This window comes from Rhinoderma darwinii, chromosome 7 (assembly GCF_050947455.1).
Source record: "Rhinoderma darwinii isolate aRhiDar2 chromosome 7, aRhiDar2.hap1, whole genome shotgun sequence".
Lineage (NCBI taxonomy): Eukaryota > Metazoa > Chordata > Amphibia > Anura > Rhinodermatidae > Rhinoderma > Rhinoderma darwinii.
Genome location: NC_134693.1, coordinates 132928163 through 132945779, shown reverse-complemented (window position 1 = coordinate 132945779; position 17617 = coordinate 132928163). Strand labels below are relative to the sequence as shown.

At 43.3% G+C, this 17617-nt stretch overlaps 1 protein-coding gene across 4 annotated transcripts in view; it reads right to left on the bottom strand.

Moving 5' to 3' along the window:
• Positions 1 to 6316: 6316 nt before the first annotated feature.
• The window catches only part of BRPF1 (bromodomain and PHD finger containing 1), a 39130-nt gene continuing 27829 nt past the window's right edge, over positions 6317 to 17617 (bottom strand). For 3 of the 4 annotated variants that reach the window (XM_075834081.1, XM_075834082.1, XM_075834084.1), the window contains 6 exons: positions 16677 to 16970; positions 16130 to 16277; positions 14285 to 14415; positions 11101 to 11222; positions 10746 to 10900; positions 6317 to 9524 (listed from right to left, as the gene is read on the bottom strand). In XM_075834081.1, the coding sequence (XP_075690196.1) occupies positions 9341 to 9524; positions 10746 to 10900; positions 11101 to 11222; positions 14285 to 14415; positions 16130 to 16277; positions 16677 to 16970 (1034 nt within the window). In that variant the 3' untranslated portion in view covers positions 6317 to 9340. The remainder of the gene's footprint in view (positions 9525 to 10745; positions 10901 to 11100; positions 11223 to 14284; positions 14416 to 16129; positions 16278 to 16676; positions 16971 to 17617) is intronic. The other variant, XM_075834083.1, reaches the window with a different exon arrangement.

The window sequence follows — 17617 nt, the reverse complement described above, 5'->3', positions numbered from 1 at the left end:
TTTTACTCAGGCCAATAATCAAGAAAACAAGCGAACTTTCGAATGCCCGTTCCCGATCATTAGCCCGTGTAAACATGGCTGCGATCAGGTGTTGGCCGATCAGATCTTTTATGCGCCTTTTAAAATGATTGTTGTCGGCCGCACATCTCCCCCTGTAAACTGGGGATATGGTGCCGACAAGATACAAACTGTAACGGGACTAATGACCACGGCTCCGTGTTTATGGAGCAAAGGAGCGCCAGCCAATATGTTAGCAGCCAGGAAATCTGCATGTGTGAGGAGACCCTTAGACTTGGAGCCCAGGGGGGTGCGTGGGTGGCATCCTAGGTACATATCATGCCCCTAAGATTCGGCAAAGGGTGGCCACTTGTACTTGCCCCTTTTTGGACATTCGGACTCTCAGGGTTGTTTGACATGTATGTAAAGTCTGGGTGGGATCTAGCAGGGTCCCAATTTTGCTCTGCAGCTTTTAAAAAAAAAAAAAAAAAAAAAAAAAGTGTCACGTTGAAAGCGACGGTCTTGACAGGATCAAGATCTGATGGGAAGGAGTGGTGGAGACGCGGAGGGTCCTTCGGGTTTTCTGTTTCTTGGCAACTTTTCCATCATCTAAACATTGTCTGATCTAGGAACAGGTTGAACTTGTTGACTCCGGCACAAAAACAACGATGGATTTATAATTATATGTTACCGATTAATATATAGAATGTCTGAGAAACTTAAGTAAACCATGTGATTATATAATGACCCCTAAATAAGATGTCCATGATCTGGAAGGAGTAAAAACATTAACACCTGAAGATGCTGCGGCACAAGTCAAAGTCAATCCTACCTCAGTGGTCAGATGCCTGGGATGTATATGGACTATTCATAAAACTTTATATATATATAGACCTTCTACTGGTGGTCCCACTTATTATAAGTGTCCCCCTATAGTAGATTATGACAACCCCATTCTTATATACGCTGCTATTATACGGTGTATGACCAGCAATGAAGAGCCAGTGCCTCCTCCTATATAACCAGCCTATTAAGACCAAGTCCGGTGCAGCGAGCGTCGATCAACGAGACATTGTTGATCGGCACTTGTTTGCTCCAGTCACGCGGAGCTATAGATGGAGACGAGCGGTCGTTACTCCGATCGCTCGTCCCCATACATTATCATCATGTCGGCAGCGCGTCTCCGTTTACACACCAAGATGTGCTGCCGACACCCATAATATTTTAGTTTTCTAAAACAATACGACCAGCAGATGATCGAGCGTTTGCCAGTTCATCTGCTGATCGCTGCCCTGTTTACACAGGACAATCGGCAACAAACGTTCTATGACCAATCGTTTGCCCAATAATTGGCCCGTGTAAAAGGGTCTTAAGGGTCCTTATACACTGGCCAATTTTGCCCATGAAAACGAGCGCCGATCAACAAGACCGTTCGTTGATCGGCGCTAGCTTGCACCTTTTACAAAAAGCTTTGTTCGTTACTCCGATCGCTCGTCCCCATACATTAGCATCATGTCGGCAGTGCGTCTCGCTGCTTACACAGGGAGATGGGCTGCCGACTGATAATATTTAACTTTTTTAAAATGATACGATCAGCAGATGAACAAGCGCACACACCGGGCGATGATCGGGAACGAGCGTTCATATGAATGCTCAGTTGCCTGATGATTGGTCCGTGCAAAAGGGCCTTAATTGGTCCATTTTTTTTTTATTGACCGTACCCAAGTATTGCAGACACCGTTGCAACATTGAAGAATGCAGCTTCAGACCTGTGGACGATACTACAACTTTCAGTATGCCCAAATAAGTCGCATGATGTCAGGGCATGCTGGGAGATGTAGTTTCACCCACATTTGGAGAGGCACAGGTTGGAGACCACCAGTCTATATGCAGCGGTAGATATGGATAGTATACAATGCACAGCCACATTAATCCATTATATGATGCAGTACTTCTGTATACGATGTAGACTCATATTTGACCACTGTATATACAGTAAATCCACTACTTGCTAATCTGAAGATCATATATATTTTTCTTTTTCAGATCTTAACCCAGGACTTCAAGATCAGATAGCCCACAGGTTGTTTTTTTTGTCTGTAACCATGGAAACAGACAGGATACACTGCATAGGGGCTGTATACGCAAAACAGAAGCAGATTTTTAATTAAGACCATTTGCAAAATTGCCTCATTTTTTGCTTTAGAGGCTTTGGAGGAATAGAAACATTGGTTGCAAAAGTCTTCATACCCTTTAAATCTAGTGCGTGCGCAATATAGAAAAATGTCTAGAGTCAGTCTTCATAGAGTTAAAGATATTCACAGGAAATGTCGCACTGAGCTCATCCACGCACAGGGCCGGGCATCTGTTTCTTTATTGATTATCGCAGGAACTAATGGAATACGTATTTGTTAAAGGTTTGACTTCAGTTTCCGTGCAAGTCCGGGCTTGTAGAAATGGATTAAGACCATCTAAAGACGACTTTGTACTCATAAGACACAGTATTAGGCAACGCAGAACGTAGCGACTCATTGGCTTTCTCACAAGGGACCATGAGCTACACAATGGGCCTGTGTGCACCCCAAAATCTATAGAAGACTCAGCGTTGTAAAAAGCAGTAACAGGGGCCCATAGCAACAATGAATATGTGGCCCCTCAGGGTGTATGTTCATGCCTACCCGCCCCTACATCCAGCAGTGCACCCACATCCATAGGCGGAACTTCAGACCGGGGCCCCATAGCAAACTTTTGAAAGGGCCCCACCCCAGATCAATTATTGAATCAGGATAAACACTGCGATATAGAATATCCAATAGTAAGGTGATGTCATATTGTGCATTATCATCCGCTACCGACGCAGAGTCCACGTCCGAGCACCGATATAATAGGAGCGTGGTGTCCAGGATTAGGGGCATGGTTATCGGACCAACATTATTATTTTTTGCATTATATATAAAATATCGCCACCTACTGCCCAAATAATACCGCCATACAGTGCCCCAGATATAAATATTAGTACATATACACGCTCGCTGCATACAAACACATTCACTACGTTCAGGCACTTCCACATGAGCCCGCTACATATACAGAGGTGTAACGTGAAGCTCCTGGGCCCCAATGCAAAATCTGCCCCGGGGCCCGCCCTGTGCCATTCATAATACCGGTCTTATGTGGCAGAGGGCCCCTTCTGATCACTACCTCTGCACACCCTATGGCTACGCACCTGCACATACATGCCCATTATGTAAAGACCGCATTTTATATGTCACACGATCGAGACAATAACAATAATTGTGGATCGCTAATGAGTGGCTTACACAAGTGTCACAATGATGGATTGGTTGGAAACACATGGAAGGAAGACACTTATTGCCACAGCGAAGTTCAATGGGATTGTTCTATTATGTAAGCGCAAGGTCCCTGCGAAGAAACGGCTCAAAACAGAACAGGTTCCATTAATGAACTCCTACTATGAACTTTTGGGGGATGACGACGACAGAGATTGCATATGAAATACCCGTTTAGTTTTTAGCTAAGCAGATGACCCGGAGGACCCCCTTATGTACTGTATATGTATACTTTGCAACTCCGTTTTAATACGCCAATGCAAATCATTGCAAAAGTATACACACCCTTTAAAGTTTATACACGTAAAGTAGAATAGAGTCTTATATTTTGTTGACCTACATAATGTCTCATCTCTTGTAGAACATGTAGAGAACCCTGCAAGGTCTTTTTTTCTTTACCCAAAATATATCAAAGTAAAGATTTTTTTTTTTAAACAGAATGAAAGGATAGAACGTGACGGACTTCAAAGGATGCGATATCCACTTGCTTATAGATACGTGCAGGGGCCATGAATTCTTAATGTTTTCTAAAATGAGGAGTGAGGTAGGAGGTGGAAGTGTCATAACCATGGCAAGACGGGCATCACAAGACTGGGTACTGATCTAGACATCCCCTTTAAGTCTCATGCGCACATAGCAGAGCCAAGGGCACGGAGCAGCAGCGCACTGAGTCCCTACAGCTCTGTAGTATGTCGCCATAGGCACTCAATGTACCGCTACATGGCGCCAGAAGAAACAGCAGAAGATGCCAAACCTGGCTGGAAAAATGGGCTCAAGGGATATATTGCTGCATAAATAAACTGATTTGCCCTTCAGGAATCTGGAAATGTTGGGTGGCAACTTCCACTGGCCCGGCTTTCCTGCAGACTAAATGATTTGTCTAGGAAGAAAGGATGTCCTAGGAAAACAAAGGCACATAGAAAAACCCTACTACCCTGAATGCAACGCATAAGGGACCTTACAATGCCAATTATCCTGCAAGGTACCGAGCACATGGTCATTATAGTCTTATAATCACTGGAGTGGTTCACTTGTCAACAGCGCCCCCTGGTGTCTGAGCTCAGTATAGACTATAGCTTATTGTATCAATACATAATATGGCCAAATGTACTCACATTCAGTTCTAACAGAATCCAGTTCACTTGGAAGTTTCCTCCTGGGCGTTCTCTTCTCTGTTCGGCTCAGGGGACATGGATGAGAGGAAAAGGATTTACCTCCTAGTAAAATAAATCACAGCCATTGCCCGTAATGCGTTTTCCCTTCGATTCACCGTTTACCACAGACCAAATTGAAAGGATTTTTTTAGGCTCTTTAGATCGCGATCACACTGGCTGGTAGAATAGTCGCTCTTTGTTTCTTCCAGAATCCAGTCGAATTTTGCATCAGCCGCTGCAAGCACGATCACGGATTAAAGTGTAAACTTTTAAAAAATCTTTTGGACATGTCAGAAGTTTTGATCGGTGATGGTCCGAGCACTGAGACCCCCACTGATCGCTAAAACGAAGAGGTAGAATGAGCGCAGAGCCACTTAGTTTGTGATCAGTTTTCCTCGGAAAGTTTACGGAATTGTACACTTTCTATTAAGCCTGTGCACCTCTCTGAGGCTTCCGCCGCTTCATTTTAGCGTTCGGTGGGGGTCTAAGTGCTCGGAGCCCCCCCGATCAAAACTTCTGACATGTCAAAAGTTTTTTTTAAAGTTTAACTTTGGACTTCTTATGCATATTGTTCTTACTTTAGTGCCGTCCATCATCCGGTCTGCTTTAAATTAGATACGTTAAATTTTAGATTTCATCCTGTCCCTCCCCCTCCTCTTGTGTGGAACAGTCCATGTAATGACATCATACAGGAAGTTCTAGTATTAGTGACACTGATTTATCCCCATTGACTCATGGAGAGAAATTGTGTCACTGAAGGCTGACTCCTACTATTGCTATGCAATGGCCCCAGAGGGATGGATCTGATATCTAGTGATAGGAGTAATTGAAAAAGCCCTCTAAGGCTGGGTTCACACTGAGTTTTTTTTACGCGGAAACCGTGCCGCAAAACTAGTCTAAAACGGCCCTAAAATGCCTCCCATTGATTTCAATAGGAGTCGGAGTCGTCTTTTTCCCACGAGCGGTAAAACCGCCCCACGGGAGAAAGAAGGGACATGCCCTATCTTCGGGCGGTTACGCCTCTGACCTCCCATTGACTTGAATGGGAGGCAGAGAAAGCGTATTTCGCAGCGTTTTATGCCCGCGGTGCTCAACGGCCGTGGGCGAAAAACGCAGCAAAAATCGGCGTGCAGGCAGAGGAAAATCTGCCTCAAACTTCCAAACGGAATTTTGAGGCAGAAATTCCGCCTGTAAAAAAACTTGGTGTGAACCCAGCCTAAGGCTATGTTCACACGGGGTATTTTGCGGAGTTTTTTGACGCGGAAACCGCGTCGCAAAACTCGGCAAAAATGGCCCGAAATGCCTCCCATTGATTTCAATGGGAGGCGTCGGCGTCTTTTTCCCTCGAGCAGTAAAACTGCCTCGCGGGAAAAAGAAGCGACATGCCCTATCTTCGGGCGTTTCCGCCTCTGACCTCCCATTGATTTCAATGGGAGGCAGAGAAAGCGTATTTCGCGCTGTTTTATGCCCGCGGCGCTCAATGGCCGCGGGCGAAAAACGGTGCGAAAATCGGCGTGCAGGGAGAGGAATATCTGCCTCAAACTTCCAAACGGAATTTTGAGGCAGATATTCCTCCTGCAAAATACCCCGTGTGAACATAGCCTTATTCTTCATAAGTAAGAGAGCTGGAATAATAATAATAATAAAAAATAATAATAAAAAATAATAAATGTAAAAAAAAAAACACCTTTTAAAAAAAACATTAATGGAACATAAAAAGGCTACAAGTCATTAAAAAAGTCCAAAATTTAATATACAAAATAAATCATCCCAGCGCCCGCCCGTCCGTCCCATTGAAATAATCAATATCAGCCATTCCATATAGATGGTTTTATTTTCTAAGAACAATAAAATTTTCCTTGCGAAATAAATACAAAACAAAAATACACAAGACTCAAAAAAGAATCATAAAAAAAACAAAAAGACCAAATTAAATGAGAAAATGTCTACAGGACACGGCGATGCCTACACGTCAGGGTATCAAACATGATATCTGTATTACAATACATTCCTTCCGAATTCTACGGTGTAAAACCATCAAGCTATAAAAAGAAAAAAATATCCCCTCATAATAAACGGCGGCAAAATGTTTACAAATGAGAATATTTGACATTCTCCTCTCATGTACATAATTTACAGAGTAACGCGATAGGTGGGAAGGGAATGGCGGCCACATATTCGTGGACCTTTCGCCTACACATGGTGAACCACGCTGGGTGCTGAACCAATAGTCAAGTCTGCAGCTGGTCAAACCCCAAAGACTTATGGGTACTGGCATAGTTCTCAATATGGCTGCTTTGGTACGGGTGCCCTTTAAGAGAACGCACGGTTTCATACCCATTTCCTTACATTAAGGGTAAGGGCTCCTTGGCGACTTTTGGACGGGGTAAAATCAAGGCCACATCGTATGACCACAATATTTGCAAGTTTTTTAAGGAAACATTGAGGTCTTGGTGACCCGTGATTTTACCGTGACCACAAGTCACCCGGGTGCTCCAGCCGACATGGCTTTGTGGTGGTTTCTTGCAACGATCAGGCTGAAGCTACGGCTTTTTCCATTCACTCCGAGGGGCCCCTTATCGTACAGCAGTAAGCGCTGTAATAAATGGACCGGTCTGACCAAGAATTAATCGATCGGATTGAAATTCGGTGTGGTGGCGGTCAGTGAGTTTTCTATGAAAATCTGATAATCCAGAACATTTTATGGCAGTGGTCACCAGCGGTTGCAAAATCCCTATTTTCCATCCATTTATGTAATAATATTGGAACCACTACTCTATACTTTTAATTGTACAAAATTAGAAAAACCAGGACTGCTTTTTTTTTCCCCACAACAGCGCCACACCTGCCCACAGGTTGTGTGTAGTATTGCAGCTCAGCTCCATTATAGTTCAAGAAGCTTCACTGAAATATCAAACAATCTGTGCACAAGAGTGGCGCTGTTTTTGGAAGAAAGCAGACATGTTTATCTAATTTCTTTAACCCTCGGTCGGGGTTCATAATGGAAGTGGTTAACAATCGGCCATATGGAGCAATATTAAGGACAGGGACCATGTTCCATGATTTTTTTCTTCCCCTAAAGCGGCAAAATATCAGCACATACGTCCTGATCAGAGGATGATCCAAATTGGCATTAAACCTCTGGCTTGTGGAAGATGGGGTGCCCTCTCTTAGCATTCTCCTATATATCGGACTTCATACGTAGGGTCCATTGTCACGTGACGAGTCGAGTCGCCATGCCTGGTACATCATTGTCTTTGCTTTCCTCTGTGGGCGGACTACTCGCTGCAGCAACGCTGCAAGCGGAGGGAGCGGTCGCTACATCCGGCAGCACCATCTCTAGCCTAATTGGTTATTACAGCACTCGTATCCTTAAAAGGGGGCTGTCCCATCAGATCAGATTGCAGATTTTTTGGGGGAAAGCAGCGGCCAGCTAGACATATCCCCTACTTTGAACCGTTCTGGATCACAGAGGGAGGTCCTGAGCGAGGGGCAACCCTCTGTTATCCATATGCCCTAATAAGACATATAGACAGAGGGTGTCTTCATGAGACGACTCCTTTAATAGGTTCCCAGCAGCTGGAAAGCCATTGGTTGGTGACTTCTGTTCTATGGTGTCCATTAAATACTGTGTGTGACATAAGTCAGATGATCCCTTTACAGGGTTCTCCGACCATAGACTTTAATGGCATATAGACTAGATTGGTAGCGGTCTGACTGCTGGGATGTCCACTAATCTCGAGGACAGGGGTGTCCGTTATCCATTGGACACACATGATCAGTCACTCTAGTAAAGAGGTTGCCTCATGGTGGCATAATTCTAAGATATGTGTATTCGTAAATACTTGTATTCCCTATAAAAAATCAATTCTGGAGGATCTATTCTTAGAGCTCTGCATTATGCAGTTCCTCTGTTATTCCTCCTGGAAAGGTTACATAGTTAGTACAGTTGAAAAAAAAAAAAAAAAAGACAATGTCCATCAAGTTCAACCAAGGGATGGGGGAAGGGAAAAATTTCTACACATTGACATAGGAGCTAATGTTTTTTCGTTCTAGGAAATTTTCCATAGTTACATGTTAGTACGGTGTGATTGAATTGTCCATTCCCAGTGAGACGTATCCCTAAAGCATGTCGAACCATTACTGAGAGCGAGATGCTGTAGGGACACTCCCCATTGACAAAGGGAATATATCAATTTATTCATACATTTCCAGGAGGCATAAGAGAGGCACAACGCAAAGCTCTAAATAGATTCAAATAAGTATTATGATTCGCCAACCCCCACATTCATTCTTCCTCTTCATCAATCTTCTGTTCTGACCGAACTGGACAACTGGTGGCTGCAGGAAAAAGGCCAATGATAAGGAACGAGACATCTCAGGGGGCCAAATATTCACCTTCCCACAAGCAGAAAAGCAGATTTAAAACCTCCATGAACAGGTAGGAAGCCTGTACAGTTCAGAATTAACAGATAGTCCTTGAAAAGTCAACCTTAAGAACTTGTGAACGTTAAACAAGGTGAACCAGGTCCACAGCAGACGGCTTGTCTTCAGATGGTCAACCAGCGACCAGACACTGAGAAACTCACCTATTCCCGGATATCAGAACCGGAGGCAGAAGGGGCTTCTTGTACGTGTACGTTGTCCGGGTTCTTCCTCCGTAGCTCGATCTGTGCTTAGTCCCCTCCATCTTCTTCCTTGATTATAAGGCTACACACGTTAAGGTAACATCTGCAATTCTAGTAACCATTTTTTTTTTTGCTCATTGCAATAGCAGCAAAATAGAAAAGTGACAGTCTGTAAGACACAGGAATATGCCGCCCAGGAGAAGGGCAGCTTCTAATCGCTTTCACTGGTATCGCTGCTTGGTGCGCCCTGAACCTTATTGCGATGCTGCATGGCCCGGTCGTAGGCGATCTGTACAGATTTACGAATATTTGACTTCCTTCCTTCCAGCATCTTCTCCTTATCCAGCTCCCGATTCATCCCCAGCGGAACCAGCTTTGTTCTAGGAAGCCACTGCCTGCAAAGATTAATTGAACATGTAACCTCGATTACGAAATAATGAACGATAATTTAGGCCACGCCATTGAATTAAAAGGGGTTTTCTAGCCACTAAAAATTGATGGCCTGTCCTCAGAATAGGCCATTAATATTTGATTGGTCGGGTTTCCGACTACCGGGACCCCTGCCGATCAGCTGTTTTGAAGGGGACGTTGCATTTGTACGAGTGCTGCTTCCCCTTCATTTCGGTCACTGCTCACGCTGTGAATCGCCGACACGCTTGTAGCGACAGTCCACAGCATTACAGCCTTCTCCCATTCAATTCAATGGGAGAAGGTTGGAATACTGTAAACCTCCGCTACTGCTGTGTCAGCGATTCACTGTGACTGGAATGAAGGGGGTACGAGAACTGCGGCCTCTTTAGAACAGCTGATCGGCGGGGGTCCCGGCAGTAGGACCCTGACCGATCAGATATTGATGGCCCATCAATTTTTAGGGACTGGAAAACCCCTTTAATTTATATCACCTGGGTGCTGTATACCACAGTAATTAAGATATACCCCCTGACACCGACCCCACAGCATAAGCCCCCATAGTATAATGCTCCCATATCTCCCTCCACACAGTATAGAGCCCCTACACAATATAATACCCCAATAGTACCGAATTAAAAATACTCACCTGTTTCCATTCCCTCAACAATTGGGAGGATATCCCTCTACTCCTCCGTGCTGTGGTCTGCGTGTCTCGGCGCAGACAGGCGCGATGAAGTTACTGCATCGCGCCTGACTGTGCCGAGCTGCTCACGGCCAGCGTTACATAGTGAACGGTGAAGCAGGGAGCTGAGGGCTCCCTGGTCCACTATTGAATTCAACTGTATCTGCATCCGGAGGACACAGATACAGTTGAAACTGAGAAATAACCAAACCGAAATGCGCAAGAGGACGTCGGTTATCTGCGCTGAATTTAGTTTTACCCCTTGATTAATTGCCCAGCCCTACTCATAACTAGAAGTTCTCTGTATTCTTTGCTAGCTGCTATAAGCCAAAAGGCACAATATTTTTTTGTGCCTTTATGGCTAATAGTGCGGTTTTTGTAGATCTATATTAAAAGTGGAGTCACTTTGTGTTGTGTTAAAAGGTGAACATAACCTTTAAGTAACTGTGTATACAATGTATGTACAGAGCATGTTAGATTGAACATTTGGTGTGATCGGTGTCTTATAGTCTCCGTTACTTACCATGTACGTTTATTGTCAAAAAACAGAACGAGGTAGAGATGTTCTTGTGCTTCTTGAGTCATCTGCTCTCCCAGCTTGATTACATCTACGGGTGGCACAGGAATTGGGACGCCGTGGTGAAACACTCCGTCTCTCGACATCTTTGGGTCGATAATCTGAACAAAAAAGGGAAATGGCAATGAAGCGTTTTTTTGTTTTTTTTTGCCGACATCACCGACATCTACTTAATCAGACACACAAAAGATTCTTTCCACTAAGTTTTAGTTGGACCCATTGTGATCATGTGCGGACTACAATTATTTCCATAACAGCTACGACAACATGTAAAAATAACAGGGGAGGAACTGATGTCTACCAGAGCTGGATAGGAGGGGTATCCCCGACACTTGGCCCACACCAAGTCTAAGGCTTCTAGAGTGGAGTCTTCGTCTTCGGACAGCCACCCCGCCCCTCGTCCCTCCATTCCTTTGCGTACCACTATCAAACAACAGAAAAGATGACCAGTCACAGGCTTGTTTTGGGTTCTCACATGTCATACAGTATGTTAAAGATCGGTGGCAGCCATTTTTATGGGCGTGGCCAATATTCACAAGAAAGTAGCGGTTCAGTTCAATGCCAATAATGGGGCAATATGTCCTATTGAGGCGCCAATTCTTGTAAATAGTGGTTCCGAGTAATGCTTGCTTCCATCTTATTGGTGTGTGACAACTTTTAAATGTAAACTAGAAGAACTGAAAAGTTAAACAAGCGCAAAGGGGTAAAAAGCGTTAGAGGAAAAAATAAAACAGAACTTTATTATCTATTTCACTCTAGGGCCAGTTGAAGATCGAAGTACACGTCCACCTTGGTTCATCATTTTACAGATTATATATAAAATTAGTTTAAAATGTTGGGAAATTTTGTAACTGAATTACTAATCCTGTATTATACTCCAGAGCTGCACTCACTATTCTGCTGGTGGAGTCACTATGTACATACATTACTTATACTGTACTGATCCTGAGTTACATCCTGTATTATACTCCAGAGCTGCACTCACTATTCTGTGGGTGGAGTCACTGTGTACATACATTACTTATACTGTACTGATCCCATCCTGTATTTTTTACTCCAGAGCTGCACTAACTATTCTGCTGGTGGAGTCACTGTGTACATACATTACTTATACTGTACGGATCCGGAGTTATATCCAGTATTATACTCCAGAGCTGCACTCACTATTCTGCTGGTGGAGTCACTGTGTACATACATTACATTACTTATCCTGTATTATACTCCAGAGCTGCACTCACTATTCTGCTGGTGGAGTCACTGTGTACATACATTACATTACTTATCCTGTACTGATCCTGAGTTACAGCCTGTATTGAAATGACTCAGGATCACTACAGGATAATGTAATGTATGTACACAGTGACTCCATCAGCAGAATAGGGAGTGCAGCTCTGGAGTAAAAAACAGACTAACGCAGGATCAGTACAAGATGAGTAATACAATATATTTACAAGGTCACTCAACTTTTAACGTAGATTATATCTATAGATAAACTGCAAAATGATGTTCAAAGGAGGACAAGTGAATTAAGACTTAAAAATGTATTCCAAACCTAATGAAAATGGGCGATCACTGACTTTACCGGTTCCTAACATTGCAGCCCACTAAACCGCTTACAGTGTAACCTTAAAGGAACAGTGTCATCACAAATTTATTTTTCATATGTTAAAGATGTTAGTGCTTTATTAAAAACGTTTATATTTATTTGTGTGTTTGTGTTTTACTTTTTCTTATTTTTACACTTTTTCTTCCCTCTGGGGGCTGCCATTTTTTGTTCCATTTCTGTATGTGTCGATTAACGACACATACAGACATGGAATACGGCAGCCACAGTCCCATAGGGACTGCGAACGGCTCCCGTCCCATCCACTTCTGTGTACGCCGTCTGTGTGGGAACTGCGCATGCGCCGCTCCCACACAGTCCAATTTGAAATTGGCGCCGTCCGGCGCCATTTTCCTGTGGACCGGAAGTCGCGGCCGGACAGTAAGATTACTACTTCCGGTCGCGGCTTCCGGACTTGTGCACTTGGACCAGCGGCAGCAGACGGAGCGGACGGGCCGGAGGGAGCCGCGGCGGCAGGAGCAGGTAAGAGATTTCAATGTATGTTCGTGTTTGTGTACGTTTACTATTGTATGTTAACCTTCTACACTGTGTGTTAGCTCAAAAAATGGCGACACACAGTGTAGGAGGTTAGACCGTTCAAACCCCTCGTTTATCCCGGCACTAGTCAGGATAAAGGAGGGGGGGATGCTGAGAGCTCACTAGAGCGAGGGCTTTTTACCCAATTTTGCAGCATAAAGCAATGTGGTTGCTTTACCACATGCAATGCTGCAATTTTGGGAATAGCTCCATCTAGTGACCAGCAATGGGAAATATTATAAATTAGAATCTAATTTATAATATTTCCTGACTCGTGAAAAAAATAAAAAAAATGTGAACAATGTTTAATCACCTACACACTAAATGTTTAATTAAAAAAAAAACAAACATGTTTTTCTGGCAACACATTCCCTTTAAAGAGGCTCTGTCACCAGATTATCAAATCCCTATCTCCTATTGCATGTGATCGGCGCTGCAATGTAGAGAACAGTAACGTGTTTTTTTTTTTTAAAAAACTATCATTTTTGGCCAAGTTGAGCAATTTTATATTTATGCAAATGAGCCTTTCTAATGAACAACTGGGCGTGTTCTCTCTTATTTCCAACTGGGCGTGTTTTGTGTTTGTAACATCTGGGCGTGTTTACTCGTTTTACTAGCTGGGCGTTGTGAATAGAAGTGTTTGTCAGCATCATTCGTCAGCATCATCCACTTCTATTCACAACGCCCAGCTAGTAAAACAAGAAAACACGCCCAGTTGTCCATTAGAAAGGCTCATTTGCATAAATATAAAATTGCTCATAACTTGGCCCAAAATTTTTAAAAAAACAAAACACGTTACTGTTATCTACATTGCAGCGCCGATCACATACAATAGGAGACAGGGATTTGACAATCTGGTGACAGAGCCTCTTTAAAGGAAAAATCCACTTTTCATAAAAAATAAAAAACCAAAACCAAAAACAAAACATAAACAGCGCCATATACACTGTCTAAAGTCAGACCCCAACAAGCCAATCTCAGGCACCAGCTTATTGCAATCTTTGAGTAATACACTTTTGGTAAACCCTAATTTGTGATTTGTGGATTTCCCCCTTATTTTCTCACACTTCTCTACCATTTTATTTAGGCAATTTATAACTAAAGACTTTCGTGAAAGAGAATAGACTGGGTGGGCCAAGCGCTTATACGGAGCAGAAAATTTGGTATTTAAATACAAAGAGCAGGAACGAGATATATTTTGTGTATGTGTGTATATATATATATATATATATATATATATATATATATATATATATATATATAAAATATATAACAATACAATGGGTAACTTTCTTTTTAACCTCACTGATATCCTGATATGTACCGTTTTCAATAAGTCACTTACAGCCATGTCCTACTCGGCTTCCTAAGGAATAGGATTCATTTTCAGTGCCGGATGTGTCCTCGCTGCTATAGTCGTGGTAATTCTCTCTAGAGAACGAAGGCTTTCCCCGTCCTTGCTTAGAGGGAGTTGTGCTGCAAGGAAAGATGGGAACAATGTATAATAATAATACTAATAAATGATCTGTGTAGTACAAAAGCGAGCAAACTTGTGAATTTTACCCAGCCTTCTAAAACCTCGTCACCTACATATATAAGTTCTTGTGTCATCCTCTGTGGTTAAGACGGTAAAAATGCTATTGAATTGACTATTACTACATCAGTTTCTAGGGAAGCCGACTGACCTCGGATACAACCACCATTACCACACACCGTGGTTGCCACCAAGCTTACCCAGAATGAACTTAAGGTGGCCATACACATTAGGCCAAACCGGTCTATTTTAGTGGGACTGGTTTACATGCTCTGCCGATGTTCATTTGGCAGAAGTGGTGGTGGTGGGGGGATTGCACGTTGAGTTTCAACATGCCCGATCCTTTCTCAGGGGAGATAAGCCTCCACCGAAGGTGGCTGGCAGCTGCTTATTGGCCAAACCGAGCGCGCATGTGTATGGGGAGGCCGGGAGGAATAGCTGACGGTCAAACGAGCGTTCAGCCGACAGGTTATTGCTCAGTAATCAGGTGAATTGCTATTTGGGAGTGATGACCCCTGTGGTAGCTTTAATGGGAATATTCACGCAAGGCAGATTTGTCTGCTACTAAAAATCTGTTCCATAGATCTGAATGGGGGTATTTCTACTGCATGTGCATGATTTCTGCAATATCCCTTCAGATAAATGGGACAATCGCAGAAATTTCAGAAACAAATCTTCTGCTGGTCAATATACCCCAATGTAGACCATATTGGTTGTCAGCCAAAACAATGTTACCAAGAACAAATGAATAGAATTTTGAGCAACCTGACAAGAGCTGAAGGAGAAATTCTCATCAAGCAAGTGAGGCTATTTCCACCTTTGCAACCATTTTTTTAATGCTCCAAATGCACCTAAAAGAAATAAAGAAGCAAGTGTGCAGCTCCTATGTGTCTCCATGGTTACAGACTACAGACAATCCCGGTGTGTAGTCTGATCCTGCAGTCAGGTATTCCCTTCCATCTGCCCCTTTACGGTCTAAAAGAAGAGGGAGCAAAGGAAGTGGGGTAACAGATCAGACTACACACAGGGTTTGTTAGTTGTCTATAACCATGGAGACACTAATCAGCATGTGAGTTGTATACACAAAACGGTAACAAACATATTCCATACAGCACTGAAGCAATAAATAAAATTGATTGCAGAAATGTACTGTAAAAGGGCTTTTAAGGGACTATAATGTTGATGGATAACCCACATCAGATGTGTGGGGGTTACGACTCCCGGTGAGCAGCTGACTGAATGGGACGCAGAGCGGCCCATTTTCTTGTTTACCATGTACAGCACTATACATATGGTAGTGAACATGAAAAGATGCAGTACCAGGCACAGCCACTAGCAAATGTACGGGATGCAGCACATCACAGACCGTTCATTCAGCCGACTGAATATGGGTGCTGGGACCCCCACCGATCTGATATTACTGGCCTAAAAATTACACTCCTGGAAAACCACTTTTTCCTCAAGTCACAGGCAGATCTCATACGAGTTTGACAAGTGCACGATGCTGCGATTCCATTCCAGCATTTTAGTCATTCACTGCAATGGGAAGTGTACGGCATAAAAGACACAAAGTACATCAGATCTGGTGGATTAAAGTGCAAGCGCGAACCAAATTCATGATTTTTCCTCCTTCTAAACAGCTCCAAAATCTATTACCTGGTTCTGTCAGAGGCGGCGCTGCTGCTGCTGGTCGTGCTGGATTCAGAATCTGAGCTGCTGCGGGGAAGATTGCAGTCAGTGCGGTAGATTAAAAAACTTTTCTTCACCTGCTGGTTGCTGGAGCTGAAGCCATTCGTGGGCAAATCTTAAACAAACAAAAAAAAAAAAAAAATGAAAAAAATAATAATATATGAATTGAAAGCATATTTCACAAACACTTCATATTAAAGAATACAAACACGAATCGTGCCCCGAGCAGCCTGGCAAAATGAAGGAAATGTTACTGGACGTATAGATAGGCGGTGGTTCCAGGGCATAGACCCCCACTGATGACATCATTCCTTTGACACTCATTGTCGCCAGGGTTTACTCTAGATTATAATTTTTTTTTGAGCACTAGGTACAGGTAAAAATGGCTGTAAAGTGCTGGACGTTTGCTTCTGTGTGTATAGGGGAGAGTTTCTTTTGCACGCAGACACAAAAGTCCAGAAAACCCTCCGTTTCGAAGGAGCTATAGCAACAACCCCCACCAATCACTACTCACCTATAGATGCATCTTCTGCCGACTTGTCGCTGTCACTTTCGCTGTCTGAGCTAGACGTAGGACGGGGACTCCTGCCTCTTTTCCGCTGCCTCTGGGACCCCCCCATTATAGAGAGCTGAGGGGGTCCGATTGGACTGCTGATTTTCCCTGATGCCAATTGGGTATCCCTGTTCTTAGGCGGCCTCCCTGGTCTCTTTGGAGGTCCCGCAGTTTTGGGATTCTTCTTGGAGAAAAGGACAGATGTCCTTCTACCAACTTCATGGGCAGGGGTGGAAGAAGTTTTTGGGCCAAGTCCTGAGAGGAAAGAGAGACAGGCAGAGATAGCGCAGGGTGTTTAGGCACAGAACAGGAGAGAGCGACGGTCAGAGATGCAGATGAATGGAAAAAGGACAGGACAAAGAGGAAGAGAAGGAAGGAAAAGTATTTATTTCTCCAGACAATATAATATAAACAGCTTAACAACAAAAAAATAAAAAATAAATAAAAAAAAATGCTGGAGGTTTTTTTCCCTGTGTTCCCCCCCCCATGTAACTCCCCGGACCCTGGATGAAGAACGCAACTCTTCCTACACACTAAAAACAAAAAACGGCAAAATCGGAAAGTTTTAAATAAACACGTTTTATTGATAAAAAAAATGGAAAAACATTACCAAAAAGAAATGTTCCACAAGTACAGTGCTCATAACAATGATAAAAAACTGTGCGCGAAAAGAGCTGCAAACTGGACAAAGTTACAAAACCATTTATTACATGTTCAATATGTGGTGAAAACCTTGAGAAACACGGATTCGAATGAAATAGTCTGAAGAAAATGAGCTTTTTGCATCTGGTCTCCTTACAAAGGACCAATCCGCTCTCCTGCCCTGTCTGATTTAGTAAATACCCTGGGTTGTGCCACTCCTCTGTTACTCCTCCTGGAAATGTATGACTACATTGACCACC